Here is an 18,436-nt window from a genome sequence, read left to right as displayed (position 1 = left end):
ACACATTGCCCATCCGTACAAATTATACATCGAAATACATAAGGTTCGACGATGGTTTCGATAAGTCTGACTGCATGTACTTGTTATTAGCATGCGCGTATCTGTTGGAACATTGACTTATTGTTTGACCGCCGCGTATACTCCGTTTGATAAACATAACCATGTCGATATCAGTAAGCAATTCAAACGTAATATTTGTATGTTTTAACATGGCGTCCCATGTATACCCGGGAAGAGTATAATAATACGCAGAGTCGAGTCCATAACTCGCGATGCAAGTGTCGCGAAAGTTTTCAAAAATATCTGCTAATAACAAGATATCAATTTTTAAGTACAGATCGCTGTATTCGCCTAGAGTTCGAAGGGAGAATCGATTCCAGACGTTCTCGGCGTGCGCGTAATCGCTCTCGGATACAGTGTCACCGGTCAAGGAACTATAAAACGATTCGCGCGGCGGTAAATGCGTGTCCTGCAGCCTGTCCACGTAGTCAATGTACTCGTACGGAAAGACACCTTTTCGCGCAAATAATTCGAAATTGTGAGCGGATAATGCGAAAAAATTGAAACGTAAAATTTTTAACTTATTTTTATCGAGAAAAGATGCTAATTTGTCAAGACTAGCACTGAGAAATTTGTATGAATCGATGAATCGTAATTTTATACAAGCTTTCCGATCTTTGTCGTCGTCGGTACTATTGACAGTTTTTGTAAATGAAATGTATTTTTTTTTTGTTATTGGAAGCACATCTACGCGTCCTTCGTATGTGGTAGCTATTTCTTTGATGATAAAATGTGCGTCGTAGCCGGATAGATTGTGGAAAACTACAGGAATGGCATAAGAGTCTTTGTAATTTAGATTGCAGTTTGAGTGTGCGGGATCCCTGTATCGCCCAGTTAGATGACAATGATCGCGTACTCGATTATCGTCCGGCGCAAACGGTTTTTCGCAAATGTGACATTGCGTGGCGCTATGAAATTTTTCCCATTCATCTTGTGTTAATTTTGTCATGGGGACATTAAATACCCTTTACGCGATGCGCTAATTCCTCGAGTTTGTTGGCGAACCACGCGACACAATCGGCGCCGCGATAAGATCGGTATGTGGATAATGTTCCATTGTACGAGCATTGCACGTAGTACCCGACGCTAAATACCTCATGATGTTGATAATATGACGTGTGTTTTGGTTGTGTTTTCTTCAGCACATACTCCAAGTCGGCGTACACCACGAACGGAAGCCGCTTCTTTCTGTTGTAGTTGCCGAAGCCGAGCCATTTATCCTTATCGCTTGGTAATCTGATTGCGCAGTCGTTCATTTCTCGACAGTCCACAATGTGAGCCTCCAACTTTTCGCTCAAATTAAAGTAGTGCAAGCATCTGTGAAAGAAAAAAATTACAATTTTATTTACAATTATTTTATATAATTTACAATAAATATACATACTACATACCGATCGCAGATATATTTTTTGTGACCATGTTTGCTCAGTTGCGAGCTTACGAGGCGAGACAGATTTTTTATGTATGCGAAATGTCTAACGTTGTCGTCCTCCTCCTCCACGTACAGCAAATTCACATGTTTTTCTCTTTTCTGATCGGCGAGTCGTATCGGAAGAATTGATAGTTCCTTCTTCCTCTCGATACCGTACACGTTGATTGAGATGTTATTTGCCAGTTCAAACTTTTTTATTTGATTCAACGTCATCGGAAACTCAATGTTTTGTAAATTTAACACCGTCGTATAGTGTGGATATGAAGATTCCCGTTCCACATGTCTTTCAGCGGGGTACAGAGCGGCCACCACTGACCACGCGAAACACGCATTGTCCATTGATAGCACATTAATTACCGCTCTCTTCGCCATAATTTCTCGCGGTAATTTAATATGGCATCCCGCGCGCATAAGATTGCACTTGTTGACGTTGACCGTAAGATCGAGGATTCGTGACAATGCCCATCCGCTATCACGTTCCTGAAACTCTTCGAGAGACGTCAATGTGGTTTCGATGACGTGCCGCTCATACCACTCGTGTAAATCGGACGTGCTAAAGAGTTCATAATTTCTTGTGTTAATACTTTTGTTGGCGCACTTATCACCTGTCACAAACTCACTGTTGAACACAGTATTTACTTTTACACAGTTGTGTATGTTTATAACGTCTTGTACTTGCTCAAGTACTACACTATTAGAATCTTCCAAAAATTGTCGCGGTTCGATGTAATTACTGTTTATTACAGCACCAGTCAGTATACGATTTTCGAACGCGGTATCGATCTCTCGCCAAACGAGTCTTTCCACGTTATTGTCGCCACTGTAATCACCACCACTAGGTATAAACTGTCTCCTCAATCGAGTTTTTGCACCCTCGAGTCGCGCGATTCTAGCAACCAAAGATTGTCTATATCCAATCGAGAGTCGCGGACGCTTGACACGGCTGTTTTCTTCGAGCAGTTTGATAAATTTCTCGCAGCGCAGCGCCCATTCAAAATACTCGCCCAAGGTGGCGGCTTGATGGGACTGCTCCAACAGGTCGCGTTCAGTCTGCTCAATGTTTTCCATTTTTTACTCACACTTTTTAAATCACGTTGCAGTCTTCTACGGAGCACTTGCAACAAGTAATCGCTTTTGACCGACGTATCTGTGTGCTTTCAAATCACATACTATGGTTTGACGCGACCTCATTATATTTCATCTAATCCTTTCTTCCTCTCTTCATGTTTAACGTATGATCGATTGTTTAATTACATCTCGGAAAGATGATCTCCCCTTTTATCGCGTTATCGCTTTTGACACAAAGCGGCCGGACATCGGCGCTCCCTAAACAATGAGAAAGAATCCCGCTTAGGGGGAGGGGGAAGGTACCGCAAAGGCTGCCGAATATCGGCGCGTAATGCAACACGGTCTTTTACCGCGAAAAACACGTGTCCTGACGCGTTCGTCGCGATAAGCGCGGCAACCATCTCCATCCCCACAGATAAAATCATAGTAATATCTGTTTATGAGCTGCCGGACATCGGCGCGTAATACAATACACTGTTTTGTTTATACCCGCGAAAAAACAAAACGCGATAAGCGTCTCCCACACAGCGATAAGCGCCCCCGCCCCGCGTGACATCATCCCCCTCGCCAGCGAGATCCCCCCGCCCCGCGTGACGTCAGACCCCCTCGCCCCGGAGATCCCCCTCGCCCCGCGTGACGTCAGACCCCCTCGCCAAGGAGATCCCCCCCGCCCCGCGCACCCCTCAGAGGACACGGGTTAGAACCGGCCTTATATCACTACTGCGACGTCAGAATTAAAAAGGCCTATCGTCAAATTGTGTCCACTGCCGATTGAAACGTGAGTTGCGCATCACATCGACATCACCATTTGCTTGTAAAAACCGCCTCTAAATCAATTGTAACTCGCATCATTATCTGTTAAGTTTCGTACTTCGAATGTATTTCGCCTTATTGTTACACTCATTCGCATTCATTCTCGAGGTTTTGTGCAAGTATCATCTGTTCAATTGTTATATTGTTACGTCTGCGCGACAGTTTCGCGAAAGCTCGAAGCGCGCAACGTAACGTCACACTCTTACACACACTCGCGCCGAGAAATGAACCAGACGATATATAAAAGAACTCGATAACTTTAATGGAATTAGAATACAAGCGTTAAATAAATGTAACAAGAGACCGCGCGACCGATCAGCTCGACAGCTGTCACTCCAGTCCAAATCATGGCGTCCAGAAACAATCTCGTGTCGGTTGTTAATAAATAATCTCCTTGACGATGTTATCTTGGAAACGCATAGGGGATGTAATCCAAGGACGTAACAATATCTATCAGCGGCGTCCGTCACGCCCCTGAGGCGGGCGGTAATGTTAAAATACTTTATTTCAATTTAAATATATATCACGTCTGTATGTCTATTTTCGTATCGCAGCTGATCGATGTATTGCCGAGACATATTTATGTTTTTTCCGCGTCTCGAGCGTCTCGCCGCGACTCTCTTGCGTCTCACCGCGCGCCTCGCCGCACCATGCTGTTGTCAAATCAACTGGTCGACGATCATAATATGTGAGACCTTCACCAATATCTTTTCCCGAACAAAGGGCCAGAGTCAACGTTCGCTTGTCAGTGAATATATCGTAACGCTTTTCGCTCTCGTTGTTCTCTCGCAATTAGTCGCTGTACTCGCAATTAAATTTGTTCATTATTACTAATCTGTTACTCAGAATAAAACTCTGTTACGTTCAATTCAGTGTTCTCTCAATCATTCTCTGATCTCAAGTCTCTCTCGCGATTATTTCTTAACCGCCGTCTTAATCGCTATCAGGTTTTGAAGCAAATGAAGCAGAACTTTTGGAAAAGATGGTCGACCGAGTACCTAACCCAGCTACAACAGCGAGTCAAATGGCGGGAAATTCGAGCTAGCATAAAGGAAAATACTATGGTCGTCTTGCGTGAGCAAAATAATCCCCGATGAATTGGCGTCTTGGGAAAATTATAAAGGTACATCCGGGTAAAGACGGCTTGATCAGAGTTGTAGATGTGAAGACTAGCACAGATGTTTACCAAAGACCTTTATCTAAAATCAGCATTCTGCCCATTGAGGTTTAAGTTATTTTTAAAGCCAAGGCTTTCAAGGCGGGCGGTATTGTTAAGCATTTTAATTTTTTTTGAATTTATTTTATTCGCGCTCAAAGGTGGCGACACTTTCTCAGTTCTTCTTCCTTAGGGAGTCTGCGCGTTGCGTGCGCAAGTAGTAAGTAAGAAACATTGTATTAACGACGAGTTTATTGTATTGCGAAAAGGTGCAATAAAGATCACATGTAATACGTCAGCAGAAATTATTCGAGTTAATCTGAAGCCATTCACTGGTAAAAAGAAACCACGAACACAAAGTGGAAACAATACTGATATTGAGAAAATGATTTCTTTTTCGCAATAAATTATTTATTAATAGTAAAAATAATTTTTTATAATTAAATTAATAGATACTTCTGTAAAAAAATGATTATTTTGAAAAATTAAATTATTTATTAATTGTTACAACTGTTTACTAAAATATATATATTTCTTATATATCTAATATACAGGGTACTCGAAAAGAATGGGACCCCCCTATGATCTCCAGAAATACGCACTTTCACGGAAAATAACCCGAACAAAAGTTGTAGGGATCATGAAGGACTATCTTTTGGTGACCTTGAACTTGACCTTGAGGGTCAATTGAAGGTCAACTTTGATTTTTTAAATCAACCCCATTTTTGGATCCCGGATTTAAAAAGGGCGGACAATTTTACGTTTAGATATGTTGTCATATCAGTGGTTAAAGTGTCCCCTAGGGGTCATTTGGAAGTCAAATTATTGACAGTCACACAATATGCAACGGAGGGTGGTATCGAGCGAAATGACCCGAACAAAAGTTGTAGGGATCATGAAGGACTATCTTTTGGTGACCCTCAAGGTCAAGTTCAAGGTCAAGTTCAAGATCACCAAAAAATAGTCCTTCATGATCCCTATAACTTTTGTTCGGGTCATTTTACTCGATACCACCCTCCGTTGCACATTGTGTGACTATCAATAATTTGACCTTCAACTGACCCCTAGGGGTCACTTTGATCATTGATATGACAACGTATCTGAACGTAAAATTTTCCACCCTTTTTAAATCCGGGGTCAGAAATAGGGGTTTCCATTAAAAAAATCAAAGTTGACCTTCAATTGACCTGAAGGTCAAGTTCAAGGTCACCAAAAGATAGTCCTTCATAATCCCTACAACTTTTGTTCGGGTCATTTTCCGTGAAAGTGCGTACTTCTGGAGATCATAGGGGGTCCCATTCTTTTCGAATACCCTGTATAATAATCTGCAAGGAAAAATAAGCGCATATAAAAATATATCAAACAATACATTTTTATTTAAATTGATAAATTTTTTCACAATTTCATTATAATTCAAATAAATTTTCGCAAAAATTATAATTATCATGACTTATAAAATAAATTTTATAATCTATTAAATCTTTTTGTTTAATACAAAAAAACTGACCGTTTTCTAATACTTTATAAGCACTTTTGTAACGATTAAAACTTAAAGTAGGAAACTTAATTCTTTAGGGGGGTTAGAGGGGATGTATAGAATAAAAATCTCAAGTATGAGATTATTCCATACAAGACTTGGCAGTATACCAAGTAGTAAAATTCGTGCCCTATGCACAATTAATTTAATTCCAGCGAAAAATTAAATTTCGTTGGAATACGCATCAACATCCGCGTTCGGCTCTTAAGGCCCTATCACTTATATTTGTATTTATTACGGAAGAGCCTTAATAGTAATTCTTATTGTTAAAGTAGGAAGCTTTACAATTAAAAAAAATATTTCTTTGTTTTGATTTAAAATAATATATCGAATCTTTCCAAACGAATGTTCATAAATATTCGTACATATAATATTGTTAATCTCATAACGTGTTCCATTTAATATAATCCAAGATACACAGTCTAATTGTATATTATTTCTGGAGGTAAAACATTTTTTATGTCTAGATAATCGAACGCTTCAAAAAATTTGGATATTTTAGTATCATATTCAAATCGATCTAAAAATCCATTACCGCAAACGAATCGATAACAGTAGGTATACTATGCCGGTTCTAACCCATGGGGCTCCGAGGGGGGTGCGGGGCGCGGGGGGTTCTCCAAGGCGAGGGGTATGACGTCACGCGGGGCGGGGGTATCTCGATGGTGCGGGGGCTGACGTCACGCGGGTGGAGGGGATGTTTCGACAAAGGAGGGAGAGTTTTCTGAGTGCAATATTTGTAGATGGTATCTTTACGACTTTTTTATGAGGGTTCTTAGACATTTTCCCAAAAAAGGTATACAACAAGCGCCGATGATTGACAATTTTGTACCCTCGTTAGTATAATTTTATTACGGAAGCGCCGATGTCCGGCTGCTCGAACTTGTCAACGGAGCGTTCTAGAATCCATAAAACTATGTTTTTTTTTCATTTTATGGACAAAATGTCCATTAAATGTCCATAAAATCATTAGGATATTATGGAAAGGAATGAAGATTTTAGGGCCGACGCTCCGACGAACATGTCAAACGTTATTTATAGATGCAAATGTAAAAGTGTTGACGTTCGGCAGCTTTGTACCCTCGCGGAAAATCTCCCATAAAAACGAGAGCGAAACATTTTTCTTAATATTTTTTAAGGAAGAATGCAACGTATCGGCGCCAACGTTCGGCAGTTTTGTACCCTAGCAGAAAATCGGTCGTAAACGAGAGCGAAACATTTTCCTTAATATTTTTTAAGGAAGAATTGCGATAATTTTGAGAGGGATGGGGGCTGCAACTTATGGAGAGAGTCTGTCTCCGCGACGTTTGTCATAAAGTCTTCAACGTTTGTGCAGTTAAGTACAGTGAAGTTAAAATGGAAAAATGAATTTTGAAAACATTGAGCTTCATGATGATCGGCCCAGGTGGGTCGATATGATATTTCGCGATGATCGACCCAGGTATCACGACTTGAGGTATAATTCGGAGCGTGAGGTGCATATTAGATGGGTGCGGATAGGGCGGGAATACGACCGCTATTACAATGACCAGCTGTGGGGTGACATGGAGGAAGATTACAATGAATGGGACGATGTGTGCTGCCTCCGCAAATTGTTCGGTGAGGAACCGTACCCTCCTGAACCTGTCAGGGAGGCACTATGGGTATAGTAAGTACCGCTATTTTTATTAAAAAAATTTTTTAAATAATAATAAAAATTTTCTGTTATGCAGGAGTCCTGCCTGGTCACTACCGCAGTTGCCGCCACCGCAGTCACCGCCACATCATCCGCATTCGGCCGCCCCACCATTATCCAGCCACTTAAATTTCATATTTTAAATTTTATATACTTTTTTTATTTTTGAATATATATATTTTTCTTTTCATATTTTATATTTTAAATTTTTAACTCACACACATACACACACACACACACAAAATTATAAATATTACACATACCTATTTTATGAATAAAAAAAAAATTATTTTAAATATAAAAACACATATTTTACTTTAGAATAATTCCTCTCTTTCCTCCCATTTATATTAAGAATATTATTATAAAAGAATTATTATTATTAATATTGGAAAAAAAAATTCTCTCTTTTGCGAACACCTTGCGTTCTCCTTCGCTGCATCATCTCTCGCGTGCGCCTCTCGCTCTCACTCCTCGCTGCGCCTCGCGTCATCTCTCTCGCGCTACCTCTCTCATGGTCCCCTAGCCTTTCGGTCCCTAGCCTCTCGGTCCCTAGCCTCTCGGTCCCTAGCCTCTCAGTCCCTAGCCTCTCAGTCCCTAGCCTCTCGGTCTCTAGCCTGGCGTTCCCCCCTCCCCGCATGACGTCATCCCCCGCAAGGACCGTGCAACGAGCTACGTATGAGAGCTGGGACTGCTTACGGGTGGGAGAAAGATGGAGAATGGAAATGCATGCAAAGAAATTACATCATAATTTAGACTTAAAAACTCTTTATTCTTCTTTTAAATATTTTTTTCTTACATATTATGGACTAAAAACTAAAGCTGCCAGCTCGCAATCGATGAGCTGATGCTTGTTGAAGGCGTCGCTAGCGCGTATTACATTTGATACTTCTTTAGGATTCGTTACATTGGACGCGATATTTGAAAATTGCGTAAACTTGATATCGACTGTATTGGTAATTTTAACCAATCGGTCAAAATTACATCAATGCATGGATCGAGATTGAACATACGATGTAACGTCGATTCGATCATCATCATGCATACATTTGAAGATTCAAGACTTATTAACTTGGCATCGTTAATCGTACGAACTCGCACTGTTAACGGTCCAACGCTTATAAAACTGTAGGCATCTTTAGAATCGTTTCTGAGCAGATTCTGAATATTGTGACGTTGCTCGTAGAGTCCCTTCCACGCTTCGAGAGATAGTATCAGTTCCTTTCCTCGATGATCTCCTATGGCGATTTCAACGTAACTCGGTGGATCCACTTTGATACCAATTTCGAGGAATTTAAATTCCGTAGCTGTCAATGCATATCGTCTACCTAGTATACGAACTGCACGAGGCTCCAACGAAATGCTGTAAAAATGAAATTAGTTTGAAAAATAATACAGTTTGTAAAAATATAAAGACAAAAATAGAAAAATAGAAAAAGTTAAACTTACTTGTCGCATTTGTTCTCAAACGATGGAGTTTCATTACAATTCGGTATGTAATTATTCACACGTCTGCCGGAGCCGCTGCTTCTTTCAGCGTAGTACATATTTCCAGATTTTAAAAGTGAAACCACCAGTATGAACGGTTAACGCGACACTGATCGTATAAAATTAAGAATATACGTGACGCTTATTTTTAAAAGTAGTGGGAGATTCTAGAATACTATTGGCGCTATGAAATTTAGGAGAAGGGAGAGACGGTGCTCGGATAAAAAGAATTCTTAGAAACGATTCGTGAGGAAAGGATTGGGGAAGGAGAATAAGAGATAAAACACATTAATGTTTAAATATTTTATTTTTCCAAATCTTGCAATTCTTTCTGGCGTTGCGACCACCAGTTAAATATTTTGAATACATTTTGTAATGCGCAATTCTTAACATGTTTTCCACATCGCATAGTGTTTTTAACATCTAGATTATTTAGAGACTCGATATCGTCGTAATCAGCATCCAAGGTCTCGATAATGAAACCGTTTCCCGCGTCATCCAATATATCGGATAACCATTCTCGCTTTTCAAGTCCTTTTACATATACGAGAAAGGATTCTTCTTCTTCTTCTTCATGTGGTCCACCAACGATAGCTGAGCCATGCTACATGGAACGTTTCCATCTTTCCATTGTAATCCATGATGATTTTGAGTCAACCATGAGGCTTGGTGTCTCTCAGATTTTATGAGCACACCCCATGGTACAGGACATGCGAAAAAATAATGTACCAAAATAAATCCTCTTTTCAGGATTGCCGCTTCATTTACAATGAATTGTTTATTGAGGATAAACTCCTGTAGATCCACAAACGTTGGTACGGACATGACGAGATCTCTCTCTTCGATGCATCAGTTAAAAAGAAGAATGACAACCATCTCATAACACTTTTATTTATATTCTGCTATGCTTCCCCCTCTCTCTAAATTGTTGGTGCGTTTAGGTGATTTTGCGCACAACGTTGGTCAACGAGTTGTACTGGATCACGCGATCGTGTATGATGAGACAGTACGCAGTGGTATTCATCGGCACATTCTCCTTATACTCGAATTCCAATCTCACATCCACGGTTGCGCTCTTGATCGATTTGTTTTGTCGAGAACAACCGATGATCACGAACGGACCGTTACGTAGAAACATTGAGACGGTGAGACTCGGCTCGAGATACTCGTATCCATAATAGTTCTTGCAGAAACGCGCATACGTATCGTACAGAATCGACCATCTGTTTTTATCGAAATCCAGATTCATATCGTCGTACGGATAACATTCCGAGTTTAGATAGAGTTTCACATTGGTCATCTTGCAATTGTCGAATCGACTCATATCCTCAGACATGATGTTTTTCCGACCTGTCTGCAGAGCGAAGATAACATATCGTGGCTTCTCCAGCTGAGTCGCTGTCTTAATGGCCCATGAATGCTTGGTTGTACGCTGCAATAGCGGATACTCATACAGATCCCACGAGCGAAAATCCATGCTGAGGTAATGTCCGCTTTCCAGAGCGCGCAGCATCGACAGCTTCTTAATCTCGCTCAACAACACATGTGGCATTCGCCATTGTATCTTGAATATGTTGATCACAAGCTCCAGCGTCGAATCTCCAACCAGACAATTGTTGTCGTTGCGCGATCGTATTAAGATTAACTCATGACGAGCGTTAATCACCACTCGTCTGTAATCCTCGCAAAATCCCAATAACATGTAGAGCGGTACGCAAAAATTGAAGTGTCCATTCGCAGTAGTCGGATCAGTCCAGCCGGCGTTTCTCATAATCACGCTTCTATCGGATGATATCGTTACATAGTTTTTGAGCAAACTTGTTATTCCCACGTTTCTGTTACGATCAATCTCCACGCCATCGAGTTCGTATCGAATCTCATCGAACATGAATGCGACACAATTATTTTCCAGTATCACAGCAGATCCTTCGGCTGATTTATTTATCTTTAGTTCTCCCTCGATGTATAGGAAACTCTCATACGGCAAGGTATACAGATCCTGTTGTTGTATGGGTATTCTTATCTCATCACTGTGTCCGAATGTTGTGTTAGCGAACGGGTTGTACGTGTGAGTCTCGATCTTAACGATGCGATCGTCGAAGATTGGCTCGTCTCCGATGAGGATGTCGATCATTGTTCAGATGTTTCGCACCGCGAATCCCAAAGATTGTAAAAACGCAACGTTTGATGCGTTCAGTTTCTTTTTCTTAGTGCAACCGGATGATTGGATATTAGCGAATGTCGACATTGTTGTCGCTGGCTCCGTAAAGATTGTGTTATCTCTCGTCTTTCGATCCGTTCAACACGAGCATCTCATACGCCGCACACGTACGTTATCGCTGTCGTCATCGTACGTGCAATCTAATGGATTTCTTCTCCTCGAAAATCGAGCAATCGTCTGTCCCGGTCGACAACGCGTAACGTTAAATCCGTAATGCTCCGCACGATGATTGGCAGGTAAATGATGTGCGCCGGTGTTTCCGATATCTTATATCCTGGTCCTCGGTGAAAATTCATGTATCGTATGAACGAGTTTGCCGTTGCTGTACGCGCCCGCGGTCACATTACATTCTACGCGGATAATGTTCACGTTGATAATATTAATCGGCATGTCCGACTTGTACCATTTTCGCGGCTGCAGTATACGGTTCGAGAATCCCAGCAGCGATCCAATGTTGTTAGGCATGCTAAAATTCATTCTGTAGGCGCATTTGATCTAGCTCCTCATCGTATTGTAATTAGCGCGGAGCACTATCGGATATTCTCCATCTTCAAAGGCACCGTCGTCATTCGTCCGAATATGCGTGGTGTCAGCGTGTTTTTTATCATCGTCACGAACAGCGTGTCGCGGACGTTTTCGTGAAATTGCATGTTTCAAAAACTCATGTATCGCTTGCAGCTCGTACGATCCCTCGGGAATCGTAATTTCCGCGTCATCTTTGCCAAAGTAAAATTTATTATTCGAGGAATTCAATTTCGATACCATGTGATAAGTCTCAAAATCCGCTAGACCTAGCTCGTATTCATCGTCGCTCAAATCTACGGCGGGAAAGTAGTTTACCGCGAGAACACTACTCTTCCCGGTCAGTGTGAATGTCATAGACATGTTGACAAAACTGTTAAACGAATACTGAGTTAAATAGCGCAATGTCAGTCTTTAAATTCACGTGCATCGACCGCTCGGAGAAACTGTAAGCACAATTGTCCACAGATGCTTTGATTGTAAGTTTGAACAGGTGTGCAATTGTATTGTATCTATGTCACATTTAAATATCGCACCAATTCATTCGGCGGTCGAAGATTGCCGAAACTGTCAAAATATATAGCGCGATCCTCCCTCTTTGCATACGCTACCCAATGAGTATCCGATCCTTTAGCGTTATCCAAATTTACGATGCCACTCTCGTTTCGATATATACCACCAATCGGTAATGAATCACGCATGAAAACACCTCTAAAATACGGAATGTGCATACGTTTTGCCAGTTGTAGCAATTGTATGTTGGTAGTTACGCCCTGCGGCATTTTTAGCGTCTCTTTGACGTTTTATTTTTCCTTTTTCTCGTTGAAACTCCTCGTCCATGTTTGTATGGAGCGAGATACAATTCGTGACCTTCCATGGCGCGATTGTGACGTAGCATCTCTTGCAACTGACGTTGTGCAGCTTTTCCGTCGTTCACCATCTTTGCTACACCAGCCGCTCCACCGACCAGAGATCCGAGCGCGCCCAACATTGGTAGAATCGGCAATACACCCCCACGTTTCGCTACCGGAAGTATTCGTTTCTTCGCCATCTTTTTCTTCGTCTTCGTCTTTGTCGTCTTCAAGCCCATACCGAACTTCGTCTTGGCTTTTATCGCTGCCCAGACAGCTGTGGCGGCGGCTCTCTCACCGAGAGTCGAATCTCTCGCAACGATGCGAGTTTGCGCTTCTTTGGCGAGTATCCTATCTGCCGCGTGTCTCTCGATGAGATCGTTGCTTCGAGAGTACGCTATATCGTGTTCACGGCACGCCGCGTCCAATGGGTTGATACCTCGATCGCCTCTAGCTAATCGCTTTTGTAGTCGCGTGCCCGGACCGCAAAACTGATAGCCGGGGATATAGAATTCGATCGGAAGGGCGTTTATCGCCTGATTTAATAGGCCTCTACCTATTTTCGTTGACATTCGCTGCAATCTTTTATCATCGGCGCTGGACCGTCAATGTGCGTTCGCTGCCACGGCCGATTGTAATGTTCGAAACAGCGGCGATAGGTTTGAATCTCCAAATCCGCCTTTATATGTTCCGGAAGCTTGTCCCACACGCAGTGGACGTAATTGCCGCACATTCGCAATAAAACTGTTTTCGACACAAATTGTAGCTGTTCGGCGCTCAAATTACAAATATCGTAAGGACTTGATAGCAAGACAAACATTTTTTCGTTACTGAGCAATTCGCGGTTCCGCGCAGCTATAAATAGGCAGACGTTCGATCCAGTGAGGAGTGTGAACATGAATTTCGTGCGACAACCTTTCGCGATACGCGTGACGAATTACGACGCCAGATTACGATCGATGGGGGACAATGCGGAGATGCGTAGACACGGTACGATACTGCCGACTACTATACGCGCGATCGTTTGCGGCCCCTCGAATTGCGGTAAAACTAACGTGTTGATTAGTTTGATAGAAAGCCCGCACGGCGTCCGCTTTGAAAACGTGTACGTGTACTCAAAGTCGCTGCAACAGCCAAAATATCGGTATCTGGAGAATTTGTTGACGTCGATCGATGAAATCGGCTATTTTATATTCTCCAATAACAGTGACGTCATTCCACCGAGCGAAGCATGTCCAAACTCGATTTTCGTTTTCGATGACGTGGCGTGCGACAAACAAAATACGATCAGAGAATACTATTCAATGGGACGCCACTCGAATGTCGACTGCTTCTATCTCTGTCAAACATACGCAAGAATACCGAAACATCTTATACGCGACAACGCAAACCTGCTAATCTTGTTTAAACAGGACGGTACCAACTTGAAACACGTGTACAATGATCACGTGAATACCGACATGTCATACGAGGTTTTCAATGAATTATGTCGTACTTGTTGGCAGCAAAAGTATGGATTTCTAGTGATAGATAAGGACAGCTCGCTTACGAACGGCCGATACAGAAACGGATTTAACGTGTTCGCGATACCGCAAAACAATTAGTCGTTGCCGATGTTCTGTCGAGAGATGTGAAACACGAGCGTTCGACACTCTGTCAACATGGCTGAGAGCGATAATATTCGCGAGCGTGAAAAGATAGCGAAGGAGATTGCGAAAACGAATGAATCAATCCGCAAGAAACATCGCGCTTTGAAGACCGGTAAGATCGATGATCGCGGTCAAGACCCATTTTAGACCTATTATTGAGCCGCTACAAAGGATTGTCGACAACTCGATCGCGGTGAAAAACGAGCCGGAAAGTACCGCAAAGATTAAAATCTTACCCATCAAGCGGTACAAGGAGGAGGAGGAGGAGGAGAAAGAGGAGAAAGATGATGCGACACCGAAAAAGAGGAAACGGTCAAACCCGAATCGCTCATCGACACCGAGTACATCGGATGCTTTACTGGATGAACCGATGACAACCTTTACACCGTTCGCAACAACGAGAATCGTACAACCTATGATAGCCGAAACACTCGCAAACGAAAATGTTTTCGAAACCTGGGGCAGCACGCTCGAAACATCGTTTGTTCGAAACACATTACAAACGCTGGAAGGTCAAGAAATGTTGCGAAAGCACTTGGGACCACTGGGACAAGAGTACTTGAGCACTCTCCTCGGTGGCGACAAAGAAAGGAAAATCGATCACGTATACGGTGTCTATTTCGACAAGGATGAAATGCGTCTCGGTAACAAACGATTCGACATTGACAAATATGACTCTATAATTATAGACAAAGTGAGGTACATTGGTACACCAGGATTATACGAGTTGTTCTTCAAGAGAATTCCCGATGATGACATTTACACGGAGGATGATATGCATAAATACAAGAGCATATTATTGGCGACGAACGCGCATAAACGCAATTATGACACACAAGGCCAATTACGAAGCAACAGGGGATACAAGTACAAACATATAATCGCACCATTGATATGGATTGAAAAGAAAAATTCTGGAAAGGTATTCATGCCTCACGCGGTGGCGCTAACCGACAATAAGATCGATTACATACACTGGGATGACCCCAACGAGCTAGTGGATCGGGTACGACTGCTGGACGCTTCGCGCCGAGCTGGCCACAACGCTCACGACAATGAGATCCTGTCGATCATCGAGGAACTTCGCGAAGCAGGCATTATTATAAACTGAATGGTGTCTCGACAAATCTAATCAGTCGATCAGCGTCACTCGTATCGGGAGAAAAAAATGCCTATCAACAAATTTGGATTATTCGAACCAAGAAATGATGCAACCGGCACAAGCGGTTCTTGGGATAGATTGGTGAAAAGTTATGTGCACGAAAACGCTCTGTGTCGCGTCGTTACGGACTATGACGCAAGGTCGCGGAAGATTCGTCGTGTAGCGCAACCTGAGGCTGACACCGATGCCGTCAACAAACTGTATGTGGAATCCTGCGTTAAAAGATTGATGAATCAACAGAAAGAATCAGATGAGAAGCTGACTTCGTTCGAGAAGGATGTGCGGGCAATACAGATTGTGATAAACGAACTTCAACGCGCGGCTAACGCTAACTCAGAAACGGCTATCAACCTGAATGAGCAGCAGTGAACGGGTTAGGAGCGGCTATCGAACGGTTATCGAACATCTACGAAGGGTTATCGAACGGCTACGAACAATTATCGAACATCTACGAAGGATTATCGAACTACTATCTAACTACAATGAGTGGTAGTGGTAGTGAACGGCCTAGCAACAGCTGCGAACGAGGCTACCAACAACTCAAGCAGGGCTGCGAACGAGGCAATGAACGGCCTAGCAACAGCGAACGAGGCTACCAACAACTCAAGCAGGACTGCGAACGAGGCTATGAACAAGTCATTAACGGCTACAAACAACTCAAGCAGGGCTGCGAACGGGTCAGTAACGGCTGCGAACGGGTCAGGAAAGGTTACGAACGGGTTAGAAACGACTGTGAACAAGGCAGCGAACGAATCAAGAATGATTTTCGAATGGGTCAAGAACGGAAGTAAACAACGCAAGAACGGCTCAAGAACGGCTATGAACAACTACGAACGGCTCAGAAACGGCTTTGAACGGGTCAGAAACGGCTTTGAACGGGTCAGAAACGACTACGAACGGCTCAAGAACGGCTACGAACGGCTCAAGAACGGGTCAGGAACGGCTGCGAACGGGTCAGGAACGGCTACGAACGGCTCAAGAACGGGTCAAGAACGGCTACGAACGGGTCAGGAACGGCTCAAGAACGGCTATTGAAGAACGGCAAACGAAAATGAATCATAAAACGAGCGACAAACGGCGATCGAGAAAAACCGACGAAGCGAAGAAACAACATAGTTTGGAGAGACGGCAGTTGGTGAACGAACTGCACGCGCCGGCAAGGAAAAATTTTCCCCGAAGACACGTCATAGTGCGGGGATACGATGATCTGTGGCAAGCCGAAATCGTCGAGATGCGTCCGTATTCTCGTTTCAACAAAGGTTATCACTACATACTCACCGTCATCGATGTGTTGAGCAAATACGCGTGGGCCATACCACTCAAGAGTAAAGGTGGAAGCGAGACGGCTGACGCTATCGCCGAGATAATTCGAGATAGCAAGAGATGCCCGAGAAACATGCAAACCGATATGGGGAAGGAATTTTACAACGCCGACGTGCAACGGCTTATGCGGAAACATAACATCAATCACTATTCTACATATTCAGTAATGAAGGCATCGGTCGTCGAGCGATTCAATCGCACGCTGAAGAACGACATGTGGAAGATGTTTACGCTGAACGGAACTTACAAGTGGATCGACGCGTTGTCGGAACTCGTATCGGATTACAACGCGCGCAAGCATCGAACGATCGGCACGCGACCCGTCGACGTCACCCCCACGATCGCTGATAAACTTTTAAAAACGGTATAGTAACATAAAGATTGCCGCTCCGGCGAAATTCAAAGTAGGTGACCCGGTACGCGTTAGCAAGTACAAGAAACTTTTTGAGAAGGGTTACACACCAAATTGGACAACCGAAGTGTTTAAAATTGTTAAAGTGCAGCATACTAATCCCGTAACCTATCTACTCGAGGACTATCGCAAAACATCTGTCGCTGGAGCGTTTTACGAGCACGAGTTGCATAGCGCGAATTATCCAGACGTATATCTCGTGGAGAAAGTACTGCGCAGGAGGGGTGACGAGGTTTACGTAAAATGGCTGGGATTTGACAATTCGCATAACTCTTGGATACATAAGGATAATACAATTTAATTCATACAAACTGTTTATTAATTCCTCAATATTAGAAATATTTATATAATGTGTACAACATATAAAAAATATTTGAAATATTAAAATATACATGAAATACAAAATCTTTATTAATACATCCTTTCCGTTACAATATATGAAATACATACACATATGTTACATTATATTACATTATATTTTATAAGGGTATCTGGTAATGTCCCCATGGTAATGTGTCAGTCGAATCAGGTATGATATACCGCTTATCGTCGTACGGACTTAGAGCAATTTTTGTCTCGCAGATGGTATACACTTCATGCAATTTCGATCTTATACATGACTGCTGACGTGTCATTTCAATCTCTTCATTCAAACACCGCGTATAATAATCGAATGTAATACTACGCTCTACAACGTTACTTTTAACACCTTTTAACACCTTTTGCTTTTTTAGTGTCCTTCTTGCCATCCATTCGCAAAGCGTACATTTTTGCTCTAAGCCCTACAAATTCCGTCATTATCGCGCCGTTATTTTCGTCCTTCATAAGACCCGGTATCTTTTTATTCACGAGCGGCATACCATACGCATTATCCACAGTGTAATCGCTTGTATCAAATTTGTTTATGTCACGCTTCATATTCTCATACACGTCTTCACATTCAATGTGATATATTAGGCTGTCTGTGTCGGTGTACATTACCCGGCATCTGTCACGATACAGCGGTGACATGTATTCATGATGAAATTCATATAAACATGTTTTGGAGATGTCGATGCACATACCGA

At 42.5% G+C, this 18,436-nt stretch overlaps 1 protein-coding gene and 1 pseudogene across 1 annotated transcript; both read right to left on the bottom strand.

The window, feature by feature from the left end:
- Nucleotides 1–1,016: 1,016 nt before the first annotated feature.
- LOC145946471 (uncharacterized) lies at nt 1,017–2,560 on the bottom strand. Its single transcript, XM_083056082.1, has 3 exons — nt 2,493–2,560; nt 1,452–2,399; nt 1,017–1,377 (listed from the first exon to the last, which is right to left on the bottom strand). The coding sequence occupies exons 1-3, from the start codon at nt 2,558–2,560 to the stop codon at nt 1,017–1,019; spliced, it is 1,377 nt and encodes a 458-aa protein (XP_082912208.1).
- Nucleotides 2,561–17,848: 15,288 nt separating this feature from the next.
- Nucleotides 17,849–18,431, bottom strand: LOC145946470 (uncharacterized; annotated as a pseudogene).
- Nucleotides 18,432–18,436: the final 5 nt, after the last annotated feature.

Source organism: Prenolepis imparis, unplaced genomic scaffold (assembly GCF_030444845.1).
Source record: "Prenolepis imparis isolate NDT839.2.m4 unplaced genomic scaffold, iyPreImpa1.0 SCAF_16, whole genome shotgun sequence".
Lineage (NCBI taxonomy): Eukaryota > Metazoa > Arthropoda > Insecta > Hymenoptera > Formicidae > Prenolepis > Prenolepis imparis.
The sequence above is the reverse complement of the archived record's forward strand: the minus strand, read 5'-3'. Positions and strand labels throughout refer to the sequence as shown.